The sequence below is a fragment of the Gobius niger genome (assembly GCF_951799975.1).
Source record: "Gobius niger genome assembly, chromosome: 5".
NCBI lineage: Eukaryota > Metazoa > Chordata > Actinopteri > Gobiiformes > Gobiidae > Gobius > Gobius niger.
The window spans coordinates 8,450,656-8,472,762 of NC_136856.1; the positions used below are offsets into that span (position 1 = coordinate 8,450,656).

Sequence of the window (22,107 nt, forward strand, 5' to 3'; positions counted from 1 at the left end):
AAAATAAAATAACCTTCTGTAATTCCGTGTTAGCAGCTTTATTACCATGTTATTACTGAGCTGTAAAGTAAAGTGCAACCTGTAAACTATAAACATAAGAACATGTTTAGAAGGAAATGTTTAGATTGTGATGAAAGTTTTGCATCCCTTATTTTTTTTTACCCCTCCCTCAAACTTTTTACAATTGTATTTCCCTTACAATATTGCAGGTTAATCAATGTAATCTTTTTCTTTAACAAATAAAAAACAAAGTTATATCATTTATTGTTTTGATTGCAGCATAATAAAATAGAAAGAAAAACAATGAAAACAGGTCTGAAAACTTTACAAACCCACTGTATATAAATTTATTATCAAGAGCTGAATTTGAACAGGAATAAAACTTCTTTTAAAATAAAAGTAAACCCGGCATAAGGCGATGGACCCCCAACGGGACCGGAAGAACCACATTTTGAGAACCACTGACATGGAAAATAGATGCCCAAACTTTTGATTGAACTGCTCAAATGTATTTTGGACAAAGCGTAATTCCCCGATGATTGTTTTTCCAACATCATGCTACATCGATACTCGTTTTTCTCTTTTACCCCATATTTTGAAGTAATTCTCTGATATGAACAAACACAAAGAAACAGCATTTTGTAAAGAAGACATTCGTGTGGGCGCCCCTGGGTTCCCACGGCAAACATGAAGGGGCTTTTTCTGACCTGCGTTAATAAATTAGCATTTTTAAAAGATATTATTAGCAAGTTATAAGGCTGTGTTCGAGGTGATGAGGTGGAAGAGCGGTGTCACAGGATCACGCAATGTAAAAAAAAAAAAGAAAATCCAAAAAAATCCAACCAAAACGAACATTGAGAAGGCAACAAAGAGAGTGACATTGGAGTTTTCCTTATAAAACCAGGTTAGAGAGAGTTTAAAGTGCAATAAATCGACAGAACGCATTTGGAAAACTAAAATCCCCATGTTTTTTGTTTTTTTCCAAGCAAACTGAACTGAACCACCTTCGCCGCTTCGTAGGAATTAAAAGACTAGACTCCCTTACTGCCTACAAGGTGCACAATCGCCCCCATTTTCGACCTCACGCTTTATGGAGAAACAGCTGCTGAACGACACATGGATGATCTTTTTTTTTTCCGGTCACATTTTGGGGCTGAATTGTTTTGATGGCGACGGCGATGGACGATAAAGGGAGACTCGGAGCGGCGTCACGACTGCTGCTTGTTGGCCTCCTCTTCGTAGGCGTTCCCCGTCCCGTTCTGGACGTAGGCCGAGCCGGAGCCCAGCCCGTACAAGTGGCCACAGTACTTAGCGTCGTCGATGTGATCCTCGAAGAACATCTGTCAGGAGAGAGGTCGTTTTTTAGCACGGTTGATGCAGATTTGGTTGAAGTGGTCTACTATTAGGGAAAAAAAAATGGCTCATGTTTAGACAGACACCAATATAAGTCGGGTGGGTGATGTTAAAGAGCATATGACACATTACACACATTTTTTGCTAAAATGCAGTTATTGAACACTGGCAGGAAGTGACGTGGCGTTTGATCCAAATGTATGGAGTTCGGGAATGTGACGTCATATCGCTAAGCATTATGGGATTAGCAGCAATTGTAAACTAATGGAGATTTTAAAAGGTAAAATACTGGAGTTATTGTTCTAATCCAAACACTTGGACACCACAGGGAGTTAGATGTATTTACCAGCAGTAACTCAGCAGCTAACGGAGCGGTTCCACGGCTATTTTCTCCACTTTTTATACTGTTTTTAGCTAATGTTAGTCAATGGAAATGTATGCTAACAGCTGCAAAGATGGCCGATATCCATGGTAACTGTAGACTTTCCCGAACTCTATTCACCTTATTCCGCCCCGCCCACTTTTGCCTCTTTTTGCGTTGTCTCGGCACCTCGTTTTCCTGACACTTCCGGTCGAGCGCGAAGCCCGTTCATTTTAACGGAGAACGAGGGGAAACATTCTCCGTTCAAATCTGATGTTTAGTCGATTGATTTGTGTAAAATGTCCGATGTTCATTTGCACCAACATGTCAACACTGCAGCGTTTCTCTGTTTCATTATTAAGTAATACATTGTTGGTCCCCTCCTGGAACCGCCACCTTAACGTGGTGGAGGGGTTTGAGCACTCAAAGGATCCTGGGAGCTCTGTTGTCGGGGCTTTGTGCCCCTGTAGGGTCTCCCATGGCAAACAGGTCCAGGTGACGGGTCAGACTAAGAACGGTTCAGAAGCCCCTTATGATTAATCGTGAGGCCGTCCTTCCGTGGACCCACCACCTGCAGGAGGAGCCATAAGGGGCTGGTGCAATGTGATTTGGGCAGCTGTTGGAGCGCGACCCAGCAACGGACAAGTGGAAGAAAATGGATGGGTGAATACATTGTTGGTTTTTGGCTGAAAAAACGTAATCTCAGTCAGATGTAATCAGATGTTTTTTAGATTTATTATTCTATTACCCTATAGTTATAATTCCGCCCCATAAGATTTTTGCTTTTACTTATTGTACATAAGATACCTCTTTTGTTCTTCTATTTAAGGCGAGACACTGCAGGTGAAGAGGGAAAAAAATGTACATTTACAGATATCAATTTGAAACTTTTGCTGTAGATCACTGGCATAAATGTGAGAAAAAAATACATTGCAAGTTTTCTGTCATTTTATCTTTTCATATAAGAACAAGGTGTTTTATGCCTAAAAATGCCCCGAATTTCCCATCTTTCGGCGACGAAATCTGAATAATGGATAGAGCTACATTCTATCCATGGCCCCTCCCACCACCGCCAACCCCAAACACACACCCACGCAGTACATTCATGTTTTTAGTGGTGGGGAAAGCGGACCAACCGGAGGAAACTTACGCAGGCACGGGGAGAACATGCAAACTCCGCACAGAAAGGCCCCGTCCAGGTGGGAATTGAACCTGGGACCTTCTAGCTGTGAAGCAGGAGTTAAACTGCACAGTGCGCCCTCTGCTGTGTAAGTGCTGCAATGGCACCATTGTCCGTAATCCAGGTAAACAACGATCATTCTTCACAGGAACTCTTCGATGGGGACATATGTAAACTCGCTTTGTAAAGCCCATTATGCAGAATCTTGACAAATGTGCATTTTCTTTTTAAGGAAACACAGTTATTGTTGCTGTTGACACTGTGTGACCCACCTCTCTCATCTTAAAGAAAGCCATTCCTGTGAGTAACGAGTCGGACCCGGCCTGATGCTGAGGTCCGATCCGCTCCAGCTCCAGCTGCTCCGCCACCTCCTGCAGACCGCCCTGAACCAGAGCAAAACGAGTTCAGCCTCGACAAACACAGACACAAAAACGATCAGACCTTTATACCTTTAGGTTTTTACAGCTCTTCATGAGGTATTTGACGTCGTAGATCACCGGGAAATACAAGCGCAGGATCTCAAAGAAGTCGACTTCCTCCTCGGGCAGGTTTGCGTTGGACAGGATCTTTATCAGGTAACCAAAGTCATACCCACTGTAAAACACACCCAGAGATTCACTGGCCTGGTTATACGACTGTATCTCAACCATTCATGAGCCAAAGCAAAGATATGTGTTACTTTTTACCTATCTTTATTCTCTGTATTGTCAAGTTAAGCAGATACTTATAAAGGCAGAGGTCGGCGTACCTATGGAAGGACAGCCACTTGACCCCGTCACACAACACGACTCCCGACGTCATCAGCAGCTCGGCGAAATACAGCGTCTCGATGCCCTCCTCCTCGTGCTTCTTAAACTGTATCCCTGAAGTGGTCAGGAGCTCGATGGAGTCCTGCGCGTACATGTCCTCTCTGCGAAGACGCATAAACCATAATATTACTGATGCCACAGGAAAAAAGGAAGGGAGGGAGGAGGGAATATCCGGAATAACACGAGCTACAATTAACATGAAATGGTAAAAGTATTGCAAAAATAGGATAAAAAAGAAAATAAAAAGGTACTGACAATAAGAATTAAGCCTAAATTTGTATTGTATATCTGTCAATAGGTCGATATAGTAATTATTGTGACAGGCCAAGGAGAGAACCATTGTTTTGTATAGATTTAATAGGCTGTTCTATTTTCTTACTCATAGAAAAGTGAACCCTATTTTGCCTCCCTGCAGTATACTGTGTTCGCAATTGTATATATACATTATGGGCAAATTGTAATCCCAGACGTAAAAACAATAATAATATTGAAAGAATGACCAGGCCACTCAGCTCCCTGAAAGCAGAGAAAAGTGCATACCGTAAATGCTCTTAATATAGGCCGGGGCCTTTATTTACTCAAGGGCATCTAGGACCAGGCCTTTATTGGAACCAGGCCACAATTAGAGACAGGCCTTTATTTCTATTTGAGCAAAACGGACGACCAGGAAAACGAAGAAAAACGAGATTTGTGTCCATTTACACCTAAAATATTAGGTTCATTTATTAATGAACATTTCAAACCCTCTCCCAGCGGCTGGAACATTGACGCCTTTTATTTTGTCGGGACAACAGGAAGTGTTTCGTTGCTGTTAGCGGAGCTTTGACATCAATGTCACTGCAGGTTTCTGTTTCGTTTTTACCGCGGACCGGATTATTTGTTGTTATCTTGTGTAAAAGGCGAGTTTAGACGGAGCGTTTGTGTTTGTGATCGATCATGAGACTGACCCGAGAGAAGACGAGACGCTCGCGCTGATGGGAGGAGTTACTTTGAGGCGTGGGACTGACCTGCACACGGAGCAGCTGGACGTGCTTTGAAGACGCGATGGTGACTTTATTAAAACCCTGGAGGGTCACACAACTCTCCCCCTGTTTCCAAACATAGTCACAGGAGGTTTGAAAAGTGGCTAAATCTGTGTCAAAGTTACGCTCGGATCAGCTCCTCCGCAGCGTCCCCCCTCGGCCCGGGTTCCCGTTTGTTTACTTCCTGCACGTGAGTTTTAATTTACACGAGTATGAGACAAATTTCTAACATGGGGAATATTTCTACCGCTATAGTTTCTAATAAAAGCCCCGGCCTGTTTTAGAGACCGGCGTTTATTTGCCTCCGCCAGCCGCGTAGGCCAGTATTAGAGAATTTACGGTATGGACTTATCCCCATGATGAATCGAGAAGGAGTCAGGAAATAAATCAGGTCAAGGGCCTTTAGTATTAATAATAACGCACTATTCTACACAGCACTGTTCCAGACACTCAAAGTTGATATTACATGCATTCTTCATTCATTCCAAACTCGGCGATGGTAAGCCGTGTACACTGCCAGACCCAAAAAAAAAAAAAAGGCACCACTTTGATTTAACTACCCATTATCATCTGCGGTCAGGTCTAGGTCTAGACCAGGGGGCCCAAACTTTTTGTCTCCGAGGCCAAAATGAAAAAGCATCTGTGGGTCATGGGCCAAACAAGGCGATGTCAGCGTGAAACACATATAACTGCAAATAATACTAGTTACTTTATTTTATTTTTTGGTGTACAGTTGCATTTAACTCTATCTATGCAAATAACACGCTACAAAAGCCTAGTTTTAGTAGAACAAAATCAATTATTGTAGCAATATAGTGCAAACTGTAAACAACACAACCTGTACCTGCACTACCTACAGTGACTTTACCTCATTCATTTCTTTAAGTCAAAGAAAATGCCATATTTGACCAATTTGAAAGTGTCAGTTCAGCATAAATTCTTTTAAAAGTCATATATGTCAATGATCTTTGCAATAAATTTGGAAAAAGTTGGGAAGTTGATGCTACAACGTTCGATGACTGACAAATACCAAGACACCACAACAGTGTTTCCTTAACCACCTGAAGCAAGCACATTTTCTCAAGTTTGGCTTTACCCAAATCTAAAAGCTTCTTGAACACAGTAGAGACAAATTGAGAGGAAAACTCTGATGAAAACACAACAAAAAGAGGCAAAAATGTGATGAAAAAGAGACAAAAATGTGACGAAAAGTGGCAAAAATGTGGTGTAAAAGATAACACAGCAACAACACAAGAAAAAAAGATCCATTCCCCTCAGTTTTGTAGCTTTCAAATGAGACATCACTCTGGCCTACAGGCTGTAAGCTCCAGCCAAGAAGATACTAGATTTGGGCAAAGCTGAACTGGAGAAAATGTGCTTGGTTCAGGCGGGAGTTAAGAGGTTAACTTTGCAAAAGGAGTGAAACAGCGCCCCCAATTTGTCCCTGGTGGCCAAAAAGTGTACTGCATCCATATTTGCCATTGAGAATGAATGGGAAGAGTGTTAGTATGGCTCCACTTTGGGCACCCCTGGTCTAGACTATGAGATCATCTGACTTATCCAGGTTTGTCCATCAGTGGATTTCTTCTTCCATGATGGCACGGGCATAATTCTAAGATGACAATGCCAGGCTCACATTGAGAAAGAGTGGCTTCGAGAGCGTGAGACATAATTTTAAGATCTGGCCGCAACAGAGTCCAGATCTTAACCTCATTGAGAATCTTTGGATTGTGCTGGAGATGGCTTTGTGCACTGGTCACAATCAACACCCTTTCTCCCCACCCTCGTCTTATGACATTGCAGAAGCTGTGACCTTTTTGTTTTGTTTTGTTTTGGCAGTGTATGTAGTCACGGCTGTCCTGGGGTAGACTGACAGAAGCGAGGCATCTGACCCTCCGACCACCGACCACTCACTCTCTCGCACCACTTACCCAAGCTAGTATTGTCACATGGTCTCCCATCCTGGTAGTACCCAGGTTGCGAGATCAAAGATCGGCCAAGTTTAGAGCTATTTGTGAGGAGGGATAGACACAAGCAGAGCTGAGATTCACAACAACAGAGGAACAGCTTAAAGGAACAGGCCACCGTTTTTACATACTGAGGTATGTTCTTACCTGAGCTTTGACGAGTTCTTTAGGACCTGTCTGATCTTCCCCCGTGCCTTCAGTCACGTAAACACAGCGCAGACGGCGTTAGCATTTAGCCTCTCCCTCTCTCCTCTATAGCTCCAAAACAGGTCAAGATAGAAGCTACCAAGCTCTTCCACGTTTTCCCTGTTTAAATATGGTTACGTGAAGTGTTACACTACAAAGCATAATTACACAAAATTAAACAATGTGGATTTTCTAAGCGGATAAAAGGGGGAACTATATTGTAAGGCGTAATAATACCAGGAGTAATTTGGCATCCGCACAGTAAAGTGAAGATTACTGCGCAGTAAGATTTCGAATTACTACTGGTATTATTACGCCTTACAATATAGTTCCCCCTTTTATCCGCTTAGAAAATCCACATTGTTTAATTTTGTGTATTATACTTTGTAGTGGAACACTTCACGTAACCATATTTAAAGCAGTACTAAGTAACTTGTTTACCTTAATAAATCCTTTCCGTAGGCCCTGTGGGGGTAATACAAGTGTTTATGGGATGATTGGAGGGTCTTTCATCTCCCCCTGGTGTCTCTGGCCAGAAAACCATGTTTGCAACTTGACTGCCACCGGTGCGGAGAAAGCAATACACACTAATGTAATCACGAAGAAGAAGCTAACAGGCTAACGGGCAAAGCTAACTGCCGGCTAACGTCACTTTAAACAGTATTTACAGCCAAGTTTGAGTGAAAAATAATATTTCCATTGTATAATTGGATGCACAGTAAGCCTCTCTCCCTTCGCCTTTCCTGTCAGTGTCGTATTTACTCTCCAAGACAATTAAAAATCGTAACTTGCTACGACACCTGCAGTTGCGCTTATGGCCTCTAGGGGGAAGAGTTACTTAGTACTGCTTTAAATAGGGAAAACGTGGAAGGGCTTGGTAGCTTCTATCTTGACCTGTTTTGGAGCTATAGAGGAGAGAGGGAGAGGCTAAATGCTAACGCCGTCTGCGCTGTGTTTACGTGACTGAAGGCACGGGGGAAGATCAGACAGGTCCTAAAGAACTCGTCAAAGCTAAGGTAAGAACATATCTCAGTATGTAAAAACGGTGGCCTATTCCTTTAATATTAGATGTTTTGGAGAGAGATTAAGCTTTCAGTCAAGAATGTATGAATGTGTAAGATCCGGGCGTTAGAGCTTTCAGGAAACAGGAGGCCTAAACGAAGACCAAAGTGGAATTTTGTGTGTTTATTGAGATGAATTTAGTTTGTGTGAGTGCAATGAGAGTAGAGTAAAGTAAACAAAGAAGAAACAACTTACGTGAGGTTGAATTTAAAATTGAACTGCCATGTCGATGTCCCGGGCGGATACTCTCCCTGTTCGTTCATAAACGTGAGTCCGAGCTGAATGATCTTGAGCAGGTCCACGTTGCAGCGCAGTAACTGGTACTGATAGTCCGCGTTACTCCGGAACTCGCCGATCGGCCGTGCCACTACCCCCGGAAACTCTGTGTCCTGCAGAGAGGGGACTCCTGTCAGTGGGTCTTCTGTGGCTAAAGCAAGCACTTCTGGCAATAAGGAACTGCATTGGCTGACGATATAGCACATCGTTAAAACACACAGGGCTTATTTATTCTAAAGTCAGAGATAGACTCTCTCTAGTCTGGAGGAGTCTAGGACAACTGCAAAAATGAAGATTAAAGGGATAGTTCAGGATTTTTGACATAGGGCCTCATTTCCTAGTTATCCAGAGTGTTGCTGGTACCTGGAGATTTTTTTTTGTAATTCATGCAGTTCTTATGTTTGAAGAGTTTCGTGGCGCTAGTGCAAGGCTAGTGCATGTCTATGGTATCAGCTAGCCTGCATTAAAAACAGTGTGACCCGCTCCACAGAGCACCTGAGGCAAATCACTTATAACACCAGACTAACCAAATAAATGTCTGTGTCGATAGAGTAATTTTAACCATTTTGCATTTAAAAGAACTTATATTTTGGCAGCATCAGCGGTCAGCATCAGTCGGGACTCCCATGGGGGTCGCGAGACAAAATTGGGGGGGTCGCCAGATCATTTAGATAAAATATACATATTTTCACATATAATCTAATGTTTTATTGTAGCATGTGTTTTCTATTTTACCAGAGTGCCATTATTTGATTGTAGTTTGATACATTTTATTTCAGCCAATGTTCCTATTTTTCTTGGTGTGACCTGGGCGGGGGGTCACAAACCCCTTTACCTCTTGTAATGGGGTTTGCGGCTCCAAAAGGTTGAGAACCACTGGTATAAGCTATGGAGCGGCGGAGTGATCTGCTAGAAAATAGTCCCTCAAAATGCGATCAAGGTCAGTTATATTCCAAAAATTACTCTATGGACACAGACATTTATATGGTTAGTCTGGTGTTATAAGTGATTTGCCTCAGGTGCTCTGTGGAGCGGGTCACACTGTTTTTAATGCAGGCTAGCTGATACCATAGAAATGCGCTAGCCTTGCATTAGCCTAGCGCCACGAAACTCTTCAAATATAAGAACCGCATGAATTACAAAAAAAATATCTCCAGAAATCAGCAACACTCTGGATAACTAGGAAATGAGGCCCTATGTCAAAAATCATGAAATATCCATTTAAAGGAATAGGCCACCGTTTTTACATACTGAGATATGTTCTTTCCTTAGCTTTGACGAGTTCTTTAGGACCTGTCTGATCTTCACCCGTGCCTTCAATCACGTAAACACAGCGCAGACGGCGTTAGCATTTAGCCTCTCCCTCTCTCCTCTATAGCTCCAAAACAGGTCAAGATAGAAGCTACCAAGCTCTTCATTTTTGGCATTAATTTGGCATCTGCGCAGTAAAGTGAAGATTACTGCGCGGATTTCAAACTACTCCTGGTATTATTACGCCTTATAATATAGTTCCCCCTTTTATCCGCTTAGAAAATCCACATTGTTTAATTTTGTGTAATTATACTTTGTAGTGGAACACTTCACGTAACCATATTTAAACAGGGAAAACGTGGAAGAGCTTGGTAGCTTCTATCTTGACCTGTTTTGGAGCTATAGTGGAGAGAGGGAGAGGCTAAATGCTAACGCCGTCTGCGCTGTGTTTACGTGACTGAAGGCACGGGGGAAGATCAGACAGGTCCTAAAGAACTCGTCAAAGCTCAGGTAAGAACATACCTCAGTATGTAAAAATGGTGGCCTATTCCTTTAAGACACGATACAGTAAATAGGGCCCCTCTTGCTACACATCCAGGAGCATCAGTACAAGTAGCCGCTCCTTCTCGTCCATACCATAGCGATGTAGTTGTATTTACGGATGACATGTCTAATCCTCTTCAGCTCCTCCTCCAGGTTATTGGCCCAAACCTCACATATTCTTTGGCTGTGATCCACAGTAGCTGCGGGCATAGTGCCACTGTGTGCAAAGAGAAAGACATACAATAAAGATTTGACCCACCACTATTTGTGCAAGTTCTGCCACTTAGAAAGAACGGAGAGGTCTGTAATCTTCAACATAGGTGAACTTCAACTGTTAGAGAAAGAATCTTGAAAAGAATGATTCAGGCGTTCACATTGTATGATTTTAACCCCTTAACTCCCACCTGAACCGAGCACATTTTCTCCAGTTTGGCTTTACCCCAGTCCAAAAGCTTCTGGAAAAAAGGTGTGAAAATAGCAACAAAACTGAGACGAAAACAATGAAAAAAAAGTGAGAAAACTTTGACAAAAAAGTGACGAAAAAATGACAAAAATGTGACAAAAAATGACAAAAAAATGACAAAAAATGTGACAAAAAAATTACAAAAAATGTGACAAGAATGTGACAAAAATGTGACAAAAAATGTGATAAAAAAGACAAAAAATGTGACAAGAATGTGACAAAAATGATTAAAAAAAGACAAAAAAATGATTAAAAAAGACAAAAAATGTGACAAGAATGTGACAAAAAAAGGCAAAAAATGTACAAAAAAATGACAAAAAATGACAAAAAAAAGACAAAAAATTGATTAAAAAGACAAAAAATGTGACAAAAATGTGATAAAAAATGACGAAAAAAGAGAAAAAATGTGACAAAAAAAGACAAAAAATTGATTAAAAAATGTGATAAAAAAAAATGACAAAAAAATGACAAAAGAGTTACAAAAATGAGTCGAATACCCAACAAAAAAATGATGAAAAAAAAATCTGATGACGTGAGGAAAAAGATCCTCTCGGTTCAGGCAGGAGTTAAGAGGTTAATTAATTATTTGTAGTTGATACCAAGGAAAATAGAGCTGCATATTTGGTGCAGAAGGAGGTTATCTCAAGGGCAGGCGTCCGGTCAGCCTTTGCAGAAAAGCCCCCCCCCCAAAGCCTGATGTTTCCACCCCATGTCACAGTGAGGATGACACTCAACACTCTTCCTCCTCCAAACCCGGTGAGTGGAGTTTATACCAAAACATTTCTGTATCATCTGACCTCATGACCTTCTCCCACGTCTCCTCTGGACCCTCCTCATATGGTCAGACAACACTAAAATATAACTTTTTGGGTGAAAACTCCACTCACTGTGTTTGGAGGGAGAACAATGATGAGCATTCTCCCAAGAACACCGTCCTCACTGTGACGTGGGGGCGGGAACGTCAGGCTTTTGGCAAGGCCGTGGGAACCCAGGGTGCTGAGGGCGCTGCAGCACCTCCTGGCGGATAGTTTGTGAACTACAGGGAATATTGAACCCCTTAACTCCCACCTGAACCGAGCACGTTTTCTCCAGCTTTACCCCCAGTCCAAAAGCTTCTGGAAAAAAAGATGTGAAAATAGCGACAAAACTGAGACGAAAACAAGGATGAAAATGTGAAAAAAGTGAGAAAACATTGACGAAAAAGTGAGAAAAATTTGACAAAAAAATGAGAAACATTTGACAAAAAAATGAGAAAAAATTGACGAAAAATTGAGAAAAATTTGACAAAAATTTGACGGAAAATTGAGAAAAAATTGAGAAAAAATTGAGAAAAAATTGAGAAAAAATTGAGAAAAAATTGAGAAAAAATTGAGAAAAAATTGAGAAAAAATTGAGAAAATTTTGACGGAAAATTTTGACGGAAAATTGTGACGGAAAATTGAGAACATTTTGACGGAAAATTGAGAAAAACTTGACCAAAAATTGAGAAAAAATTGAGAAAAAAATTGAGAAAAAATTGTTGGAAAATTGAGAAAAACTTGACCAAAAATTGAGAAAAATTTGACAAAAAAGTGAGAAAAAATTGACGAAAAATTGAGAAAAATTGAGAAAAAATGAGAAAAAATTTAGAAAATTTTGACCGAAAATTGAGAAAAACTTGACCAAAAATTGAGAAAAATTTGACAAAAAATTGAGAAAAATTTGACAAAAAAGTGAGAAAAATTTGACAAAAAATGGAGAAATAATCGACAAAAAAGTGATAAGAATTTGACAAAAACTGCCAATAATTTGACGAAAAAGTGACAAAACATCACGAAAACTTGACAAAAATGAGACGACTGCCCAACAAAAAAAGTGATGAAAAAAAATCTCATTTGAGGAAAAAGATCAATTTAGTTTTGTCGGTCTTTCAAATGAGGCGTTACACTGGCCTACAGGATTTGGGTAAAGCTGAACTGGAGAAAATGCTCTCGGCTCATGCAGGAGTTAAGAGGTTAATAGATAGGATTCATGCACAGAAAAAGGATTTTGGGGGTACATTTTGTCCCTCAGCGCCCCCTAAACTAAAACATCTTCCCACGGCTCTGGCTATTTGGGGGCTTTTCTGCAGAGGGGACAGGACGACTGGAGAGGCTGGTAAAAACCTCCTTCACTATCAAAATATTCAGTATTTTCCCACTTTTTCCCCTGGATTTTTTGGGGTGTTTCTGTAGATTCTGCCTCTCACAAGTGAAGTGCACCCATGATGAAAATGACACACCTCTCCTCACTCTTTCTAAGTGGGAGAACTTGCAAAACGACTGGTGGATAAAACACTGTAAACAAAAAATGCATCATCTCGTCCGGCAAAAAAAAAGAGTCCAGAACAGACCAGGCCTTTGACATGAGGCGTCTACATTACTGCGTTAAAATGTCATGCTTTATCAGGGGTGACTTCAGAACCCACTGCCAGTTTAGCCTTGTTTGAGTCTCTTAGCTCGAGATGCGTCAGTGCTAGGTTACATGTAGCATGCTAGTCTATCATGGAAGGTCTGGCGTGCAAAGTGGGAAACGCTGCACATTTGTCAGAACTTCAGCGCGTGACAGAAGCCCTGAGCGCCGCAGCAGACATGTGCACGGAGTAGGAGAGCAGGGGAGACGCGCAGGACTCACGCGAGGCGCCACTTGTGATGGATGTGCAGACAGCAGCTCCCCCCCCCCGACATAAACTTACCGTTCCCCAAACCAGGCGAGCGCGTGCGTTTGGGGGCGATTACAGTGTTAAAACGTCAGCTCTCTCCGCGTCCGGGCGTCGGGGGCTTTCCGCCGACTTTGAAGAGTTTATTTTCTGAATTGCATCGGTGTCACCCCACGGCGCAGACCTACAGCTGCCATCATCGCCTACAACAATACGCCAGCACGCACGAGCCATACGTCACACGCTCGCGCTCGCTGCAAAACTTGTTATACGTCTGTGCAAAACAAACACATTATCAGAGTGTCATTTTATTGCCTTTCGGGTGATTCGTGTTTTATTGTAAGCTGCACGGCTGCCATATTCTGAAGGTTAAATAAAAAGTATAGTGTGGGTTTGCAGCGACATCTAGCGGGTGTGCCTCAAATTGAAAGGTTACTGTAAAATACAACACTGAACCAAGAATGTACTGTAAAAGTGTTTTTTTATTTATTATTTTTTTTTTTTTTAGCTATGCTAGTTACGAAATGTTTTTATTTTTATTTTATTTTTATTTTATTTTTTATTTTTTTTATTATTTACAGAAAACTCTCGTTGGGAGATAAAAAAATTCAGAACATATAAAATTAAAATAAAACATTTCTATAAGAAAGTAGAAAACAAAAATTAAAATAGATAAAATAAATTAAGCGAAGGCACTTCAGTCCATTAGGCATGTCAAGGCAATTTACATACATACATTTTCCTCAATCTTGTAGGACAGAGTCACATGTACTGTAAAAGTTAAAGTACTGGATTAGTAAAAGTGGAAGGAATCGACTTTTTTTTATTATATATTTTTAATTATTCTTTCTATTTTAAAACAGCCAGAGGTGATGCCTGGCACGAGGCCTTTCAACATAACACATTGTTGTAGCAAACAGAGCCAGACAAACTCACGGTAGACAATTCAACAAAAGAAGACAAGACAATAATATAAGACAAACAAAAACAAAACAAAATTAAATAAATACAAAATGACAGCACAGACAATGTCAAAAAGAGGAGAGAGGCATTAAATAGTTTTAGATCTATAGATAACAATGAGTAACTAAGGATGTGTCACATAGAGCGAGTGGACCTTGAGCACATGTAGAGGTTATGTAGAAGATTATGTAAACAGTTCGTTATATATATTTAGTATTTTGATCCGAGTTCTTATTCCAACCTTCGTTTAGAGATCTTATATACATTTCAATTTCATTTAAGAATATTTTAAGGAGGGGATAACTATGGTTTTCACTAAATTTTACTTTATGAATATGGAATTTACCTAAAACAATAAATAAATTCACCATAAATTTTATTTTCCAATTGGGGTGGTTATAATAAGTTATTATGTTTTGGTAATTCAATTTAATACTAAATGATGTTTTCTGTCGCACGTATGATTCAAGATCTTTCCAAAATTTCTGACTGTACCTGCAATCGAAGAATAGATGTTTGAGGTTTTCTTCGCTTGTCTCACAGAAAGTACAACCTGATGATTTATCCGAGTACTTTGCGAAGTCGGGTACAAATTATGTAGCACCTTCAAAAGGACCTCTCTAACTTTGTTGTAAATAGGAAGGAATGGACTTTTGTGTTATTCTCTCGAAAAGATGACGTCCCACATCGAATACTTAGGGAGAAACCCATGTCACATCGATCACACGGCCAAAAGTTGCAAAAATATGTTTTATTTTCTAAGGGCATTAACCTCTTAGCCCCCACCTGAACCGAGCACTTTATCTACAGTTTGGCTTTACCCAAATCTTCATTTTATTTTTATTTATTTATTTATTTATTTATTTATTTATTTATTTATTTATTTATTTATTTATTTATTTATTTATTTATTTATTTATTTATTTATTTATTATAGGGACAGTGTATGTAAATGGGCTATTTTCCATCTGTCGTCCCTGGACAGTTGTTGTGTGTCCTCCTGAAGGGAGTAAAAGTACAATTATACACATTAAAATGCAATACAATAAAATATTTAAAAATACAACAGAAAACAACACTCTCAATATCGCAAACCAATCATGACAAACACTACAACAAGACTATGACAAACTCAACAATTACAGAGACAGAGACAACAGACGAGGACAAGAGGCCAGCAGGGGGCAGGAGAGATGATCCTGTCAGTGCTGATTGTCAATGAGCCAGTTTTTTAGCTGTGTTTTAAAAGAGTTATATGTATTAGTATTTGTAATTGTTCACCTCAACAATAAACTGGACTGGTCCCACAACACCAACTCCCTGTACAAGAAGGGCCAAAGTCGCCTTCACCTTCTGAGGAGACTGAGGTCCTTCGGAGTGAGCAGGCCTCTGCTCAGGACTTGTTATGACTCTGTGGTGGCCTCTGCTCTCCACTACGCTGCCGTGTGCTGGGCCCCGGGCAGCACAGAGCGGGACAAGAACAGACTGAACAAGCTGGTCAGGAGGGCCAGCTCCGTCCTGGGCTGCCCCCTGGACTCTGTGGAGGAGGTGAGGGACAGGAGGGTGTTAGCCAAGCTCACCTCCATCATGGACAACACCTCCCACCCACTGCACGGGACTGTAGAGGAGCTGAGCAGCTCTCTCAGTGGCAGACTGAGACACCCTCAGTGCAGGACGGAGCGCTACCGCAAAGCCTTCATCCCCACTGCTGTCAGACTGTACAATAAGACTGTGAAGTAACGCCGACTGTAACAAGTGGATTTCTCCTTTGTGAGATTAATAAAGGTTTATCTTATCTTATCTTATCTTAATTGTTGTGGGGGTGAGGCTCCATTCATGGGCAGCTTGGACAGAAAAGGTGCTTTGACCAAAGAGGCTTTTTCTCAGAGGGATGAGGCAGTCGCCTCTCGCTGCTGCTCTGGTTCTCCTGAGTTCTGTTGATCCGGTGTGAATGAACTGTCTGAGTGGAGGTGATGACAAACCATATATTATTTTATAGATGAGGCAGAGATGACCGTATTTGACCATGTTTTCCCAACTGAGTAAATGATGCTTTTGTAATAGTGACAGTGATGACATGAGAGTGGTTTTGATGGTGCGTTTGTGCAGGGACTGGATGGGTTTGAGGGTTGTGCATGAACATGTGACCAGACGGTTAAACAGTATGTTAAATGTGAAAAGATCATTGAGTGACATTTGCACAGAGACATCTGGGCAGGCGGACGGGAGGTCGTTAATGTAAAGTGAGAACAATAAAGGCCCCAGGATTGACCCTTGAGGCACACCGGTCATTACAGGCAGGGCAGAAGATTGGCAGCTTTGCAGTCTGACGTGCTGAGAGCGATTATTCAGATATGACTGAATCCAATTTATAGTATTTATGGAAAAATTGAAGTTGTGTAATTTAGTCGGCAAGATGTTGTGATTTACTGTATCTATCTAAGAAGCGTCTTGAAAAAAAAGCATCAAAATAGCGACAAAAAAAGAGAAACAAGGATGAGAATGCAATCAGAAAGTGACCCCAAAAAAAAATGTGACGATGACACAACAAAAAATGACAAAAAAGCGATGAAAGTGCAGCGAAAATGTGACAAAAACGCAATAAAAAAAAAGCAACAAAAAAGCAAAAAAAGAGCAAAAAAACTTTAAAAAAATAAAGCGGTATAGGGGCAACAAAAAAGTGACGGAAAAGCGATGAAAGTGCAGCAAAAAAAGTGACAAAAACTCAACAAAACAGTTGCAAAAGTGAGATATAAAAGAAAGTGAAAAGAGTAACGGCAACAAAAGAACAATTTAGATCAGTTTTATGTTTTATATGTTATTTTAGCTTTCAAATTAGGCGTTATACTGGCCTATTGCTATGTTCCCGGTGACATCACAGCGTTCTAAAGGCCTATAATATTATATAGAAGTAAAATTATTTTGTTTCTGAGGAAATGTTTGGTCTCGTACAGAGAGATCATGGACCCAGTGACTGATATTAATGATCAGTTTTTCTTTTTAGATAATGCTGTTAATAGGAAAAACCGGCTCCTCCCCCTGACTGAGTACTGTGACATCATCACCTGAAAACAACCAATAGGCTGTAAGCTCCAGTCGAGAAGCTTTTAGATTTGGGTGAAGCCGAACTGGAGAAAATTTACTTGGATAAGGTGGAGGTTAAGAGGTTAAGTCAATGTTGAAATTTGCCTTCATCAGGTAAATCAATCAAAAGAATGATTAACAGCTAAAACAATGTAATGTGTAACTTATGTAACTGTACACTACAGCATGGCTAAATAATATCATTTATTCTATCAGGGTCTAAATTTAATGAGGACGGGGCCTTTCTGTTTGTATGACCTCCCCGTGTCCTGTTTCTCCTACACATGGGCCAGGATGAATGATGTCTGTGTGTGGGTGTGTTCTTGTACTTACGACATTGTGAGGACCAGTTTGAGTTTTTAACCTACAGTGGGGACATTTTTGGAAAATGAGGAGTAAAAATATTGGGTTTAGATTAGGGTTAGGATTAAAGGAATAGGCCACCGTTTTTACATACTGAGATATGCTCTTACCTCACTTTAGCCGAGTTAATATATCCCCGTCTGGTCTTTGTCCGTGCGCTCTGTCACACAAACGGAGCACATACGCAGCCTCTCCCACATGTCACATAGCTCCGAAAAAGCTCACGATAGAAGCTACCAAGCTCTTCCACATGTTCCCTATTTAAATAAAGTTACGTGAAGTGTTTTCATGCAAAGTATATTTACACAGAAATGTAACGTGTCGATTTTATAAGCAGATAAAAAGGGGGACTATATTGTGAGGCATAATGATACGAGGAGCAAAACGTCCGCGCAGTAACTCCTAAAGGTTATTGACGGAAGTGAGCGGGGGAAGTCTTTAACCAATAGAGTGGGGACATTTTTGAAAAGTGAGGACATTTTGGGTGGTCCTCACTTATTTGAAGGACTGTTTGTGGGTCAAGATGTGGTTTTAGGGTTAGGGTTAGAATTTGGTTTAGATTAAGGTTAGGATTAAGGTTAGGGGTTTAGGGTCTGGGTTTTACATTATGTCTGAGTGTCCTCACTAAGATAGAAGAAAAACATTGTGTGTGTGTGTGTGTGTTCTTGTACTTATAACATTGTGAGGACAAGTTTGAGTTCTTAACCAACAGAGTGGGGACATTTTTGAAAAGTGAGGACATTTTGGGTGGTCCTCACTTATTTGATGGACAGTTTGAGGGTCAAGATGTGGTTTTAGGGTTAGGGTTAGAATTGGGTTAAGATTAGGATTAAGGCTAGGGGCTTAGGGTCTGGATAATACATTATGTCTGTCCTCACTAAGATAGAAGTAAAACATTGCGTGTGTGTGTGTTCTTGTGTGTGTTCAAGATGTGGTTTTAGGGTTACTGTTAGATTTGGTTTAGATTAGGGTTAGGATTAAGGTTAGGGGTTTAGGGTCTGGATAATACATTATGTCTGAGTGTCCTCACTAAGATAGAAGTACAAGATTGGCGTGAATGAAGTACACATCACTTACACTTGTGTCATGTGAAAAGCGTTATACAAACTAAGCTTCAACTCCATTAAAGAAGAGAAACAGACTCGCATGCTTAAACATTGTGCTATTTTTACTGATTTGTGGTCACAACATTTACACCTTTCCATCCTCTCTCTCACACAGCGGAGGACATTTTGTTTCCTCTCCCTGGAACAGATTAAACAACAACACCCTCCAATCAAAGCAGTACATGCTCAAAATAAATATGCAAAGAACGTATTACAGTCAATGAGGTGTTCACATCAAATGGAAAGTATCACAAGATGTAACTCACATCATCACGTTAACAAACAACAAAACATGATTATAAAAATAAGATTCTGTTACAAAATTAGCCCATCTCCGTCATAATGTTTCAGCAGCATCTTGAGAATATCGCTACATATATGTTGCGTGTTTAATCAACTCTTTGACACAGTCTTTATGTTAATCTGATTTTGATCATAATTTATCACAAGAAATCCGAATAACTTACATTTACATGGCTTACTGGCGTTGTAATTTGTTCTCATTTGCTCAAAAAAGGTGGAAATAAAGACATTCACAAAATTTTTTTACATCCAGCACTTTCATGGCTCTTGGCTTTTATTATCTGATGAAAAAAAAAAGGGTTTGTTTTGAGGGCTCATAATATTAATACTCAAAATAACTTTCCATTAAGCTTCTATTATATGAGAAGCAAGCGAACCACATGCTAAACATAAAGTGCAAGTCAAGTTAAAGCTTAAAATAGTCACCAATAGTACAGGAAGGCGGTGCTTGTACGCTTTAAATAGCAGCTGTGTCGTGTTTGGCAGCATCTTGTGGTGAAAGCGGAGACAGCATTGAGCGTTTGTAGATCCCATGTCCTCCTTGTGGACGTCTAGACTAACTTAACGGATAAAGTGAATGAAATTCCCTTTAAAGAGGGGCAGTGCCAAAGGTGGCCTGTGCTTCACCCCCTTCATCCCAATAGACCCTCAACAGACCCGCCTCGAAACCCGCTCTGGAAGTAAATTTCCCATTCAGTTTCACTACAGGCTCTATATATATTCAAATATTGTGACTTTAAAGGTGCAGCGATGACAGAAAACACCAAATGGTTAAAAATATGGGGGAAATCGTTGTGGAAACCTGTCGGAGTGTGGGCTGGCGTTTGGAGAGTGAAGTGGGAGACGAATTTAATTTACTGAAACGGGAGCGAATTGAACAAAACACCACTTTTTTATATTATTAAACACTGTAACATATATAGACAGGTATAGACTATAAGCCAGTGTAGCGCCTCATTTGAAAGCTAAGACCTACAAAACTGATCTGAGTAACTGGGTAAAAGCGTCTTTTCTGACCAAAAGAGCTAAGAAGAAGCTTCTGTGACTAGAAAGCGAAACGTCCTCAACTTTACCAAAACCCAGTCCAGTCGATGATTTAGCTTTTCTACGATACAAGACTGATTTTGAGTTTTTTGTTGCATTATCGCTATTTTTTTGTCACATTTTTGTCATGTTTTTGTCTCTTTTTGTCACATTTTTTGTCATGTTTTTGTCTCTCTTTTGTCATGTTCTTGTCTCTCTTTTGTCATGTTTTTGTCTCTCTTTTGTCATGTTTTTGTCTCTCTTTTGTCATGTTCTTGTCTCTCTTTTGTCATGTTCTTGTCTCTCTTTTGTCATGTTTTTCTCTCTCTTTTGTCATGTTCTTGTCTCTCTTTTGTCATGTTTTTCTCTCTCTTTTGTCATGTTCTTGTCTCTCTTTTGTCATGTTTTTGTCACTCTTTTGTCATGTTTTTCTCTCTCTTTTGTCATGTTTTTGTCACTCTTTTGTCATGTTTTTCTCTCTCTTTTGTCATGTTCTTGTCTCTCTTTTGTCATGTTTTTCTCTCTCTTTTGTCATGTTTTTGTCACTCTTTTGTCATGTTCTTGTCTCTCTTTTGTCATGTTTTTCTCTCTCTTTTGTCATGTTTTTGTCACTCTTTTGTCATGTTTTTCTCTCTCTTTTGTCATGTTCTTGTCTCTCTTTTGTCATGTTTTTGTCTCTCTTTTGTCATGTTTTTCTCTCTCTTTTGTCATGTTTTTGTCACTCTTTTGTCATGTTTTTCTCTCTCTTTTGTCATGTTTTTGTCACTCTTTTGTCATGTTTTTGTCACTCTTTTGTCATGTTTTTCTCTCTCTTTTGTCATGTTCTTGTCTGTCTTTTGTCACATTTTTGTCTCTCTTTTGTCTCTCTTTTGTCCTGTTTGGTCGTTTTTGTTGCTGTCTCCATAACTTTTCCCCTCGCTTTATGACACTTTTTTCTTGTGTTTTCATCATGGTTGTGTCACTTTTTTCTTGTGTGCTTCTTGCTTTTTGTTGCTCTTTTTTTGTGCCTTTTCATCACTTTCTAATCGTGTTTTTGTCGCTTGTTTATCTTGTTTTTGCCGCTGTTTTGACACTTTGTTCAAGACCCTTTTAGATTTGTGTAAAGCCAAACTGGAGCTCAGTTCAGGTGGGGGCTAAGAGATTAAGATGAGACACTGCAGGTGAATAGAGAAAACAAGTAGGGATGCACCGATACCACTTTTTCTAAAACCGATACGAGTACGAGTACTTGGATTTAAGTACTCGCCGATACCGAATACCGATACGAGTACAAGGCATTTTCTTCAACGTTCTTGCTTTTTTCACAGCAGATTGGTTTGTAATTAATAAATTTACTCATTTGCTACACTTTTAAGAGCAGTTATATTAGAATTGTGCTGATGCCATTTATTTATTTTTTATTTTCATTCAATATAATTTTTAATTTTTATTGCTCTGTCCATCATAGACAGAAAAGCCCATGTCCAAAAGCTCCCAATGCCTCTGCTTTATTCATTTATGTATTTTTATTTAACAATAGTATTGAGATGTTACTTAAATGGTCTCTTTTCGTCTTTACTTCAGCTCCTGTAGATTTTCTCGTGTGTTTGTAGTAACTTCGCGAGTAGCTACAGCCTTTTCATTGTTCTGCTGCTGCTCATTTTCGCTCAATATAAACATGCTGTATGTCTTTAAGTTGGATTTTCTGAGGACTTTTTAGTTTTTCAGATGAACGGCGTCAGAATGGCCAAAACTGCTAGCCGCGAGTTAGCAACGTTAGCCTGTATGTTGTAAACACTGCAGACGCTGCAGCGCTAACAACGTTAAGCTCTGGTTAAATCCAGCTCAGACTCTGGTTTAGAGTCAGCTCAATAAAGTCAGCTCTATGTGGATTATTGTATTTACACTAAACAATTCTTCAGTTTGTTGCTTCTTCTCTCCTCAGCTGAGGCGCCTCGTAGCTGCGCCTCGTAGCTGCGCCTCGTAGCTGCGCTGGCCTCACGTCAAATGGTATCGGGTTTTTGGTATCGGGACCTCATGAATGAGTACGAGTATGAGTACAAGCATGTGGTATCGGGCCCGATACCCGATACTGGTATCGGTGCATCCCTAAAAACAATTAAAGATATCAATAAG

The 22,107-nt window shown here is 40.2% G+C and overlaps 1 protein-coding gene across 1 annotated transcript; it reads right to left on the bottom strand.

Annotated features, from left to right (window-relative positions):
- Positions 1–186: 186 nt before the first annotated feature.
- On the bottom strand, positions 187–13,200 carry cnot7 (CCR4-NOT transcription complex, subunit 7). The gene is made up of 7 exons (XM_079556306.1): positions 13,187–13,200; positions 10,104–10,227; positions 8,136–8,329; positions 3,643–3,804; positions 3,344–3,488; positions 3,167–3,277; positions 187–1,340 (listed from the first exon to the last, which is right to left on the bottom strand). The coding sequence occupies exons 2-7, from the start codon at positions 10,218–10,220 to the stop codon at positions 1,209–1,211; spliced, it is 861 nt and encodes a 286-aa protein (XP_079412432.1). The 5' UTR covers positions 10,221–10,227; positions 13,187–13,200; the 3' UTR covers positions 187–1,208.
- Positions 13,201–22,107: the final 8,907 nt, after the last annotated feature.

Coding starts and splice junctions, on each gene's coding strand:
- cnot7 (XM_079556306.1), bottom strand. CDS start 10,220: ATGCCCGCAGCTACTGTGGATCACAGCCAAAGAATATGTGAGGTTTGG. Junction 3,278..3,343: donor AGAGCTGTAAAAACCTAAAG/GTATAAAGGTCT, acceptor GCTCTGGTTCAG/GGCGGTCTGCAGGAGGTGGC. Junction 1,341..3,166: donor CTTTCTTTAAGATGAGAGAG/GTGGGTCACACA, acceptor CTCTCCTGACAG/ATGTTCTTCGAGGATCACAT.